We start from the raw sequence: 12,685 nt of genomic DNA on the forward strand, positions 1-12,685 counted from the left end.
TGGGACTCAGCCACTTAGTTTATTTATTTTTTTAATTTTTTAAAATTATTTTTATGTTTTATTTTTTGAGAGAGAGAAAGAGACAGTACATGATCAGGGGACAGGTAGAGAGAGAGGGAGACACAGAATCCGAAGCAGGCTCCAGACTCTGAGCTGTCAGCACAGAGCTCCACACGGGGCTCAAACTCACGAACCCGTGAGATTATGACCTGAGCCGAAGTTGGCGCTCAACAGACTGAGCCACCCAGGCACCCCTAGTCTATAGCGTTTTAAATAGATGATCTCACCCAGAGGCAGGCTTCAGAGACAAGGGACCTCATTGTGCTGGGCTCTGCCTCACCCATATCACTGAGATCCACTGTGGGTCCCGGAGACCAGCATCAGGCATGCAGATTCTAACAGAGACCAGCTCTCACTTGGTCTGCAAAGAAAGGGAAAAATGGTCGTGGAAGGTCCAAGAAAGGTTAGGAGAAGATCTTCTAAGAATAGTACGGTCCTTGTAGAAATAAGAGGCATTTGGACCAAAAGGCTCAAGGCTAAGGTATTCAGAAGCCACCGAGGCTGTTAGTTGTAGGCCCACAGGCACCGAGGCCTTGAGTGAGCTAGGGGACAGTGCTGCGTGGCTGTAGGTCTCAGCTAGCAGCTTGCCACCACTGGGCTTGCTCTCTGGCCTCTCTGGGTAGATGCCACAGAGCAGAGGGGCAGGGCTCCATAGGGCACTTCAGAAGAAGGAGAGCCTACCTCTTGCTGCCTCTTTTTTTCTTTACATGGCCCTCTCTTTTCCCATTTGAGGGATGTTAGGGAAGTTTCTTTCAGAACCCCTAAGGTGGGCTCAGGGAGCTCTCGGCCCATAATAGTAGCCTTCATCTGTGCTGTTGATTCAGAAGCTGGCTCCCCAGCAGGTGGGGTTTGCGTCCTGGTCACTAAGTGGCCCTGTGACTTGGGCATCGCATCCTGCACTCTTCCTGGTGTCTCCCCAGTAGCGACACGCAGTGATATTGCTTCCTCCCATGGGCTCCTGTGAGGATTGAGTGAGGTTGAACGTAAGAAATCAGTGAGCACTGGGTCAGAGGCAGAGTGGACACTCAGTCAGTGTGCCTGAAACTGAACGCAAGACCTATTGGCAGAGGAGCCACCAAGAGTCTCAGTGCTCATTTTCGGTTACTTGAAACTATTCGAAGGTTAGCTCTGGCGTCCCATTCTATGACCTTGAGGAAAGAAGGGGGGATGTGATTGGGCTACCACATGGTGAGGGATGGCCAGAGTACGGGCCCTTGCTGTATGTTGGCTGGCTCCTGAGTTGGTCCTCACCCCCTTTCTTTGTCTGGTTTGATGCTCAGAGAACTACCTGGTTACCCTTAGGAAAGGAATAAGACGAGAGAAGCAAGAGTAGCAGCGTTTATTGAGCCCTTACTGTGTAACAAGCATTAGGCTAAGTTGTCCGTGACCATTATCTTATTTAATCCTCCCCACAGCCCTTTGAGGTCAATGCTGTTTTCCCCATTTTAGAGATGAAGCAAGACTCAGAAGTTAACTCAGAAAGGTTAACTTGCCTAAGGTCCTCCAACTAGGAAATGAGGGAATCCAAGTTTGTTTGGCTCCAAAGCCAGTGTGGCCCCTGGGATGGGACCTACACGGTTCTGATCTTCTCACAAGCGTGGGAAGGCGCGGACGGTCACACCTACTGTTACATGTGAGATTTAACCTGCAGTGCTTAGTAGAGGTGTGTGAAGCACCCAGCACAACTGCCCGTGCATGTCTACGTATGAATGTATGTATCACATCTGTGGCTGTACTTACATACTTTATTTGCAAAAGTATATCTTCTCAGCACGTCTGAACGCTTGTATAGAGGTACATATGGGTGAGCGTGCATAGGTGCCTGGAGGCTGGGCAGAGGCCGTGGCTGTGCATGAAGAGAGTACATGAGGGAGGTACTCTTGGCTCACTCTTTGTCTACCTACCAGTAGTGATTTGATTTCCACTATGTTTCCTGTATGGGTGTGGATAAATGAAAGATGCATGCACTCGTTGCAATGATGTACATCTGTGCCGTTGCATGAATCCCCTGAGAGAAGGAAGACCACATCCGGAAAGAGAATGTGCATCAGCAGCTCTCCCATTGCACACAGCCCCAGCGCCTCGGGCCTCAGGGGCGACTGGGCCTCAGAGGGCAGGGGAGGTAAGAGCCTGGTCAGGTAGAAGGATGCAGGTGACCAGCGGGAGCTGAGGGCAGGGCCGGATTGGCCAGGGAGAATGAGTTCAGTCTGCAGAGCCTCATGTGGTGGGGACAGCGGTAAGCACCTCTAACTGCTCACCTCTGGCGCCTCTGCTCCTGACTTCCCAGCATGTTCTGGGACCCACTCGTCCCGGGCTATGAATGACTTGAGGTACTTCATCACAGTCTGGTAGTCCCTCTGAGCTGGTGGGGATCCTCTGTTGCTCTTTCAGGCTGAGGTAGCCCAGCTGCAAGAGCAGGTGGCCCTGAAGGATGCAGAAATTGAGCGCCTGCACAGCCAGCTCTCCCGGACTGCAGCCCTGCACAGCGACCACGCAGAAAAAGGTAACTGGCTTGACTGGGAGAGAGTTGCCCCTGGGCCCTCTGGGCATGTGTGTCTATGGATGATTATGTGTGTGCCTGTGTGAGCAGGCTTACTGATGTGCACATATGTCCTGTGTGTGCAAACACGTCCAAGTGAACAGATGCATGCATGAGTGTGCGTGAAAGGGCCTCGAAAGCACAGTTCTACTGTGGAACCATTGCCATGAGCCCCTCCCCTGTCCAGAAGACTCCACCCTGAAGGCTTCTCTCACATGTAGTCTGATCATTAAGCTCTGGAGCTTTTCTTTGCACTTGACTGGAAGGACTTGTCTTTGTGTCATTCCCACAGGGGAGGCTTTATTTAGCAATCCGTTCACTCCTTGAATGGATACCTGCTTGATACTCATACAAGGCCCCGAGGATACAGAAACAAATCCATTAGTTCTCATCTTTAGATCTCAACTTAAATGTTACCTCTCAGAAAGGCCTTTTCTGGCTACCCTACCTCAACCAGATGCCCCCAGTCCTATTTTTCTCTAGCTCAGCATTCTTTTTGTTTCCCTCATAGCACTTAAAACTCATCAGGGTTGCATTTGGGGAGGTCTCTGGGTAGATTGTTGTCCTCACTGTGGGGCAAGAACTGTGTCTGTCCTATTTGAGACCATATCCACAGAACTTCACACAGCATTCAGCCATGGTAGGCTCCTAAGAAATATTGGGTAAGTGAAAGGATGGTGAATGGTCCCTCATCAGTTCCAAGTCTGCTGATTCAAAAGAGGATGAATCCTCAAATACTCTTATTAACACATATTTAATATTTAAGGCTATCCACCTTGTATTCAAAATGATCACATACCTTCCTCTTGCCATGAGGCTGCAGAATGATGCTGGAGGAGGTCCTGTAGCCCTATGGATTGGCCTTACTACCGGGTCCCCTCTCAGCCTCAGCACTGCTTAGCTTGGGTCCCTGGCTGGGGTGGGAAGCTATGCGGCATGAAACGGTGGCTTAAGCTGGAGAAGGAAATTAGTGACCAATATGTTCATGCCTCCCTTAGTCTTTCTCAGTGTCTTCTTAAGCCTTTGAGTGTGTCACCTACCTGCCATGGCTCAAGGTGGATGCTGGGGCCCCCTAACATATCCCAGACTCTCTGTGATGCTTAATCTGGACAGAGTGCTTTCTGTGCCTTGATCCTAGGCCAGGTAGCCTTCCCCCTCCACACTATGCTTCTCTGGAGTCCAGGCCTTCTGATCCATCATCCGGTAACTCTTGGAGCCGGTCCTTTGGTCATTTGCTGCTCAGGTTGGGTCCTGCCCAAAGCACTGAGGTTTGCCACTCTTCATAGGAAGCTTACCACCCTCGTCCCACAGACGGGGCTGTGGGGTTGCTCTTCAGCTGCAAAGAGCCTAAGATAGTGAACGGGCACTCTGTATTGTCCTCTGAAAATGAATCCCTATGACTATTTACACAAGTCTACTCTTCCTATTCTTGTTGCAAATGGGATGCCTATATTTTGGTTCCCTTGTCTCCTGGACTTTTCTCATATAGACACCCCCTCTTCCTTTTGTAATAATCAGTTTAGGAATGGGGATAGGTCCTTGTTTTGAATATTCTACTATGTGCCACTCCCTAGACCTAAATATGTAGCAGACTGACCTCCAGCTCCCTTAGGCATTGGCCTTTGACCTCGTCCTTCAGACCAGTTTGGGAAGAAATCAAGAGCCCCTATTAGGTCCAGATTGAGAGCAGGCCTTAGGTTGCCCACCACAGACTGACACAAGTGCCTGGGCCCATAGAGATATTCTGTGGGTTTCTGAAATAAGATAGTTTTCCTTAACTGTAGAATTTGTTTTAATATATTTATAGATGTGTCTAAATATTCTTTAGTCAGTTCTGACTATAGCGTTTTAAATTAAGCCAAGTACCCAGCTCTTTTACATAATCATTCTTTTCTTCATTCAGCTGTAGACTTTTTTTTTTTCTTTCTTATTTTAAATTCTCCTTTGCTACAATCCATGGGACTGTATTATTTTTCTCTAAAACTAGCTAGCAGCCCAGGTACATGCCCACTCAAGTAATAATGTCTGTATTCTTCTGAGATGTTGGTTTTGAAAGGTTTTTGGGTTCTTTTGTGTCAACTTCGAGTAAATGGAATTTGTATTTTCCCCACTAATTTCTACAAAGAGAACATGAGAGATTAGGTTTGTGCATTCATTTAGTAATCCAACAAATATTTAATGAGAATGACTACACCAGACACCGTCATGGTCTCTTAAAGAAGTAAAGGAGCCCACGTGCAATTTATTCACAAGGGAAGTCTTAGCAGCTTAGCACGTGGGGATGGCTGTCTGTGTGTAAATAATTCTCCCTACACCTAAATTCTTTCAGACCAAGAAATTCAACGTCTGAAAATGGGGATGGAAACTTTGCTTGTTGCCAATGAAGATAAGGTAAGATGGTCCATCAAGGCAGCCCTATTCTTCCTCTGCTAACAGGCTGTTTCATCCCTACTGGTCTCTGATATTCTGGGCAGGGTCGTGCCCATCAGGCCAGTCACCCAGGGACGTGTCAGGAGAATGGCTTCTGCCTTTTGGAGACTGAGCCTCAGCCGTTTGTTTTTGGCTTTGATGCCTGGGGACTTTGCCTAAGCGAAATCTCCCAAACACAGAATAAAGTCATGCCTGTTCGTGCTGGTGCAGGGGGAAAAAAATACCCCTGTGGTTACTGCCAAATGCCATAACTGCTGCTTAGACTCTTGGCAAAACTTGAGAGCAGTCCACCAATCTCCTATGCACACAATCTGGTGACAGACCTGTCATGGAGACACTAGGCAGCACGTGATGTGTTTACCCCACTGCCTTCCATTCTTCACATCTGATTGCCTGCGTAATCCTAGAGTAGCCACCTCTGTAATTATAGAGCACTTACCTGGGATGGCCATCACCTCTGAGGATCACAACCCTGCATTTTACAGATAAAGAAACTGACCTTCAAAGTGCTTGAGTAGTTTTGTCCAAGGTTCGTTAACAGTAGGTAGTGGAGCCAGGGTTCCCACCCAGGTCTGTCTAATGCCCAAATCTGCGTGGCCTCCCAAGTCCCCAGGCCTTTGCTGAAAGAACTGATCTCCTCTGGTAATTTCACCTGTTGTGCAAGGAATCTCGGGCTCCTAAGGAACAGGTTGAGGGTATTGGAGATAAATAGGGCGGCTTTATTTTAATCTTTCTTTGTATGTAGCTCCAGAGGACAGCATTCGATCCAGGAGACAGATTCCAAAAGCTACCTCAGGAGGGTAGGGAGATAGTACGTTTCCTGCCTCTGAAATGTTTAAGCCCCTCGAAGGCTGTGTCTGGAAGGGATTGTTTTACGGCTAGGGATTGGACTCCTAGCCTTTGGGTAGAGGCAAGAATGTTTGCAGCTGCCTAGGGGGCAGACCACTGGGAACCCAGGCTCTGTGGAAAGGAGGCTGGACACTGAACTTCCCGTCGAAGTGTCCCTTAGTTTCCACATAGCATCTCTTCTCAGTGTGCCCAGAATGTAGTCTGGGCCCCCAAATGAAATCCTCCGTGGGGCCAGTGGTGGTGTTTACATATAGTCTGCTCTCCCACCGTGACAGGACCGTCGGATAGAGGAGCTCACAGGGCTGTTAAACCAGTATCGGAGGGTGAAGGAGATCGTGATGGCAACTCAAGGTGAGGGAAAGGAGGATTCTGCTGTTTTCTCCCAAAGGTATTCCATCTATTGTGTTAAATCCAGGGGCATTTCGCTAGAAGGTTCTTAACCTTCATTTGGAGAAGATCCTCTGCTGGATAATGGAGCTGGTTAGACTGTCCTGGACAGTGGGAAACTGGCAGCTATTGGTTTCTAGAAACTATGTCTAATGATAGTCCAGAGCTCCTGTGGACTAAGCACATTATCAAGAAAATAGAGCCTTTAACATGAGCCCTTAGGAATCCCCATCCTTGGGGATCTCCTGTGTGTTTTTCCAGGATACCTTTTAGAGGCAGTGAATGCAGTCAAACCTGGACCAAAAACCAGTTCGATAACCCTCATTGGGGATTAGAGCTTGTCCACCTCCTGACAGCTCCCCCAGCAGATTTCCAGGATACTTTGGGGGCCGCCTTTGAGTCTCTGGGTACCTGGGTTCCTGTAGGAAGTCACAGGGCAGGGAGGACTATCTGTGTTTCATATTTGCTGCGCAGGCTGAACATACCATGCGGGCAGCGTTAGTGTTCGTGTGAGCACAGTGGGGCCTGGGCCAGGCTGCCCGCCTTACCGTTCATGTCATTGACCCGGGCTCCTGTCACAGATCCCTGGAAAGCAGCTGCTTCACAGGAGAGGGCCGCCTTGAAGGTGTTCAGGGACCTCATTCTGGTTGAGCTTCCGCTGGCCCTGCACATGTATCACAGCCCTATTTTCCCTCCTCCTTCAGTATTTGGGGTCGAGTCAGAGCATCATGACCCATGGCCAAGGAATGAGAAGGTTAGGGAGGAATAGTAAGGGCTGCCTTCTCTCTGTTCCTCCCATGAGCTTTGACCTTGAGATGACCCTCATGACAGTCCTTTCTCAGATTCCCCGAAGAATCTTATGAATTACACCTGTAATGTCCCTTTATATATGTCTTAGTTTTTCTTGATGAAGAAGCACTGTTAGAAATCTGTGGTGTAATCACAGGTTTCAGATGAATCCCACAGGAATGACCCCTCCTTCTGCGTTAATGCTTCTAGGGCCTGCAGACAGAACTCTCTCAATCAATGAAGAAGAACTCGAGGGAAGTTTCCGAAAGTGGAACAGTGCAAACAAAGGCCCTGACGAATTACTTAAGCCAGAGGTGCTGTGTTTCCATCCGTGATGTGGGGTTTCAGCAGGCCCTAGGAGCTTGCGCTGAGCTTGGGGGAGGATCAAATCAGGTACCTGTCAGGTAGAAATCTTGACAGGTGAGAAATTAAATGGATGGAGTGGCCCCCGAGGCCTGGGGGAAAGCATCGAGGGTGGAGAGGGGCCCAGGCACAGGTCTGTGTCCTAAAAGCTCCCCTGGCAGATTTCCGGGGCACATTGGGAGCCTTCTTTGAGTCTCTGGGTACATGGGCTCCTGTAGGAGGTCACAGGGCAGGTTGGGCTGTCTGTCGTATTTGCAGCATAGGCTGAATGCAACATGCAGACAGCGTTAGTATTTGTATGAGCACTCGAGGGGTGGCATAGTGGATACTGGACTTTTCAAGGGTAGGACTTTTCTTTTCAATCCAGTTCCTTGTTTCTTTTGGTCCTTCCTCTCTGGGATGTAAGCAGAGACCATAGGTGGTTTCATTTTATTTCTCCCTGTTTCTCCAGTGTCTGTAATAATGTCTGACGCCCAGGAGAATGCAAATATTTGTTGAGTGAAAGTGTCTTGCTCGTTGAGGGGAATAAACACACCTATTGCTGTGACACGTTCTTATTCCGCAGACCTCCCCTCCAGCCTCTGTAACCAGCATACAGATTCCTTTCCCTTTTGCTTGTTTAAAGTCTGGTCCTCTTATACAAACCTCTCTGCATTTAGACGAGATACAAATAAGCAAAAAACTCATAGATCTAGATCTCGAGTGGAGAAGGGGCTTTGGCCCAGGATGTAAAAGTTTCGTGAAACTCTAGAATGGCCACACCGAAAAGGGTCTCAGAGGTCTAGCTCAACCCTTTTAATTAAGGGAGGAGCAAAGTGTCATCGAATGACCCAGTTACTAAGTCAGACAAACATCCCAACATGAGCTTATAATGAGCTTATTCCAGATTGCTGACAGTAATAAAATAGCAGTGATTGACACTTAGTACCTCAGTGTGGTCCCTGTGATGAGCCCTGTACATAGGGCTCACCTCGTTTCTCCTCTGACACCCCACTGGGATTCTTATTTTATTATGGTGAAGCTGAGGCTCAGAGAGGGTCAATAATCTGCTTTAGGTCACACAGCAGGTAGATGGCAGAACCTGGAATTGGATCCACATCTATCTGGCCAAAAAGCTCAGGCTTTTAATAGCCCTATAGAATGCCAGGGTTCTCCCTATAGTAGACCAAAAAGGTACTTCCTGGGCTCTAGAGAAAAGGCCATCTTTACACTTAGTACAGTACTGAAGACATCAGACTGTGTTGTCCTTAGTCACCGCCATTAGCTCATGTTTGGTCCACCTGCAATGCTCTTCCCTTTTTGCCTTCTCACTAGGCCCATTCTTGTTTCTCAGGTGTTCTCCCCTCCGAAACCCTCTTCTGTGGTATCCCCTCCCTCCCCTCTACCCCCATATTGCAGTAGGTATCAGGACCATAAGGACATGCACGCTGATCTTTATCGTGATGGCGTGTCTGATGAGGGGAGCGCTTCCCCCACACCCCCATGGGGCCTGGCCGGCAGTAGATGTTGCTCATAACAACTGTAGTGCTTCTCACTGCAAGCGACAGAAATCGACCCCGGCTAGCCTACGCCACAGAGGCACGTTTTTGAAAGGGTGTGTGGTGGCTCCTTGAATGAAAGGAAAAGCTGAAGAACCGAGCTCAGCAAGGGCAGGAACAGCAGGATCCCCAGGGGTTCAGGTGTCAGGACGCTACTGCAGGGATGTGGACGTAGGCCCGAGAAGGAGGGACAGGTTGGCCTAGGTTTTCGATACTCCTTTCTCCTTGGCATCTTGAAAGAGCAAGGCATCCGTATTGACACAGCCACCGTGGCTGTGCCCAAGGGAGGAAGTGCAACTCCCCAAGGGGAATTGTCCAAAGAAGGCGAAAGGTCTCTAGATAGTAACCGTCCTCTATGGTGACTTCTGTTTCTGGTGCAGATGCCTCCAAGATGTAGCTCTCCCACCGTGGGGCCACCTCCACTCCCGCAGAAATCACTGGAAACCAGGTAGGAGGCCTGATCATTTCTCCAGAGCTGCTGTGCCCTCACACCCTCTTGGGGCTCCTGCATGGCAGGGACTGGCCATGTGTGGTGGTGAGCACGGCCACCATGTCGTGGGCACGCCTGCCCTCTCACTGTCAGAGAAGCATGCCAGGCCCCAGAAGCGGCCACAATGTGGCCCAAGCCGTGGAGCAGTCGTGAACTGTGCCTACCTCCTCTGGCCACAGAGGGGCTTTCCTTCCCGTGGGCTAAGGGTCTGGGCCATTGTGACTAAGAAAAGACCTGGCCGGGGGTTGGATTCTCAAAGGAGAGCTGGCTGCAGGTCATCTGTGCCCTCCAGCAGCTCCTCAGGGCTGGGAGCATCCCATCACGTGTGTCTCATTTTTATCAGGCCCTCTTGAAAGTCCTTCCTGCTCTCAGGAGCCCTAGAGCCCTGTGACAGTCCAGGCTCCCCAGGGAGAGCCATTTCTCCTATAGGGAGGTTGGTCCAGTTGCTTTGGGGAAGCTTCACATGGCAATGAGCTTAAAATGCACTGGCCTGTGGGGTTACCTGGCTGCCATCTGCCTGGTTCACTCCAAAATGAACCTATTTCTAGTTCCCTATGTCAACAATTTAGAACATGTCCAAGTTGGGCCCCCTGTGATGGAGATCTAGAGGCTCTACTGTCAAGAGCAGGCTGTCTTTCAGCCAAGGTGTCTGGAGACATTGGCCTTAAGTATGACGGAAGCTTCTCTAGAATGCTGCTAATTCTCCAGAATGTATGTGTTCAGGACCCCACTTTCTAGAGAGCCACTGTTTCCCTCAGCCTTTAGCCCTAGAGAAAAATGTCAGTGTCAGCGACGGCAGTTGGCCAGTCAGTTTATGAGTTCACTCAAGAGGAAGTCAACACCGATTAACTCACACTGACCAGACTCACAAGAAACCAATGTACCAAGAGATTCTGCTTTATTCGCCTAAACAGAGAACTATCATTGCTGAGGAGACTTATCACAAGGTAACCCTTGTGACCACCAGTGGCATTGCCTCTTCTCTGTATAATTAGTGCCCTTTGCTGCAAAATAACCTCTGAGAAAGCAAATTCCCCTGAGCAGACTAGTCAGGGCATACAGAGCCAGAGCAAAGGGTGAGAAGATCCTAGCAGGTGGTGCTCTGGAGCTGTGGCTGGCTAATGTGCTCATCTTTAATGTGGCACAGCACCCTCCTCCCTGGATTCCATCTTAGACTCACAGACAAGACAGTACTGGCACCTTTCCTCTCTTTTGACCCTGCAGGTTGTCTTTTATGACTACGTAACAGTTAGCTCCCATTGATGTAATAGAACTGAGTGTATTCTAGATTTTTCAGAAATGCCAAGGCCTTTTGATTTGGATTTAAATGATGCTCTCATGCCCTCAGCAACATGTTGTCTGACCAGGCTTTCCTCTGAAATGGGCCAGTCTCCTATGTAATGGTTATGATTAGAGGGTGGTTTTTTTCTGAACTTGACCCGAAACCCACTTGACATTGGTAAGACACTTGGAATGTCCTCTGTATGACTGACACCATGCACCTCCTTCTCCAGTAACTGTTTCTTTGTTCCCTTTGTGTTTTTTCCAGGGCTCAGAAAAAGCTCTCATGTAGTCTAGAAGACCTGAGAAGTGAACCTGTGGACAAGGTCAGCCCGTCAGCCTCTCCGTAAAGACTCCTGAGTCACTTCTTACCCAGCAGTGCTGGGACATACAGGTCCCACTTTATAGAGGCTTTTCTAAAGCTGATGGGGAGACAGGAATTACATGAACATTTTGAGAAAACCGGTCAAGTGTGGCCCAAGGCATTGTAGAGGCAGGGCAGGAAATGCTTCCTGGAGTTGATGGAGATGTTGAGGTGTAGGGAGCAGGAAGATGTCAGTTTAGAGCCATGAGTCAGATCAAACCATGGAAGGTCTTGAATCCTGACTCTATATCCCCAGAGCCACTTGGGAGCATTGCAGAGATTTTGAATGAGGAAGTAATGTGAATAAAGTTGATGAGCCCAGGAGTGGGTTATGGGATAATTTAGAAGACTGGAGAGGAAGCTTTTTTGAGAGTCTAGAAAGATATGAGGAGAGCTTTGTGGCCCCATATATGAGGGTGGCCCTTGACCATGTGGGTGACCCCTATGCTGGTTCTTGAGCAAGGTCACTGGAGACCAGGGGGGTCCTTCCCTGACGGAGCACCTTAATGGAGCCCTGCTGCCTACAGTCCCTTGGTCTGATCAGTGTACCAGTGCTGGTAATTACAGTGGAAACCCATGAAGGCTGGAGCTGGCAGGGGCCACTGGGCCCATTCAGTGGCTCTGTTCCTGTGGTCCTGTGCCTCTTGCTCCTCCTGGTCAGATTGCTGGCAGCTGTCCAGAACATCTGTCTGTGACTTGGACAGTGGCCTGTGTTTCCATCATGGCTGGTGATTACCTGACATAAAGATGGGGAGGGAGGGAATGAGCCCTGCAGATATAAGCAGGCAGCTGGTCCTGAGTTGTTGTTTGCGACTAACACTGGTCTCTCTTTCTCCACATGTGTGAAATCCTTCCTGCCACTGCACAGTGTGTCGATGGGAACCAGCTCTCCCCAGTGATAGAACCCAAGGTATATTAACTGCATGCCCCCTGTCATGCATCTGTGGTCACATGTCTGCTGGTGTGTTTTCATTTAGCAGGTTACAGCTTTTGGAACTGTAAAGTATGTTAATCATAACGGGTAAGAGTGTGGGAGGAAAGACAAAGCTTCCTCTACCATTTTCTGTTTATGTGCACCCCGCTGTGTAATGTGATTTCACCTCACTGACTGTGGATAGGATTTATTATTATCTCCTCCGTTTTACAGGCTCAGAAAAAACCCATCTTTAACAAGGCATTGTAGATCTGATTGCTAGGAAGGGGGAATGTTATGACTTCCACATATAATCAGAGGAGTGTGGCAGCTCTCATCCTTTGTGTGCTGATGTGTCATGGTTAAACACAGGGGCGCACTCAGCCACCGGTGCAAGAATCTTCCTATGACATCCCCTAATGTTGCTGTCTGGCACTTGCTTGCTGTGACTGAGAGCTCATCACATCAGAAGACACATCCTGTGTTTTTTCCCAGCTCTATTAGATACATCTTCTGGACTTCCCTAGAACGTGCGTTTGCTGATCCCAGCTCTCCCCCTGGAGCCCATGGAAGGAACCAGTGTCCCCTGCTGCTGACTGCTCCAGAATCAAAGTCCCTCAGGCCCTCTCTGACTTGAACACCCTCTCATGTGCACAGATCACAAGCCTTCCGAGTTTCTATT

The 12,685-nt window shown here is 49.1% G+C and overlaps 1 protein-coding gene across 14 annotated transcripts in view; it reads left to right on the forward strand.

Moving 5' to 3' along the window:
- Positions 1-12,685, forward strand: part of PPFIBP2 (PPFIA binding protein 2) — a 144,948-nt gene that overhangs the window by 111,643 nt on the left and 20,620 nt on the right. For all 14 annotated transcript variants that reach the window (XM_045038896.1, XM_006937067.5, XM_045038898.1 and 11 more), the window contains 7 exons: positions 2,452-2,563; positions 4,929-4,990; positions 6,154-6,229; positions 7,265-7,368; positions 9,336-9,403; positions 10,995-11,052; positions 11,959-12,000. In XM_045038896.1, coding sequence (XP_044894831.1) covers positions 2,452-2,563; positions 4,929-4,990; positions 6,154-6,229; positions 7,265-7,368; positions 9,336-9,403; positions 10,995-11,052; positions 11,959-12,000 — 522 coding nt within the window. The remainder of the gene's footprint in view (positions 1-2,451; positions 2,564-4,928; positions 4,991-6,153; positions 6,230-7,264; positions 7,369-9,335; positions 9,404-10,994; positions 11,053-11,958; positions 12,001-12,685) is intronic.

Source organism: Felis catus, chromosome D1 (genome assembly GCF_018350175.1).
Source record: "Felis catus isolate Fca126 chromosome D1, F.catus_Fca126_mat1.0, whole genome shotgun sequence".
In the NCBI taxonomy this organism is placed as follows: Eukaryota; Metazoa; Chordata; class Mammalia; order Carnivora; family Felidae; genus Felis; species Felis catus.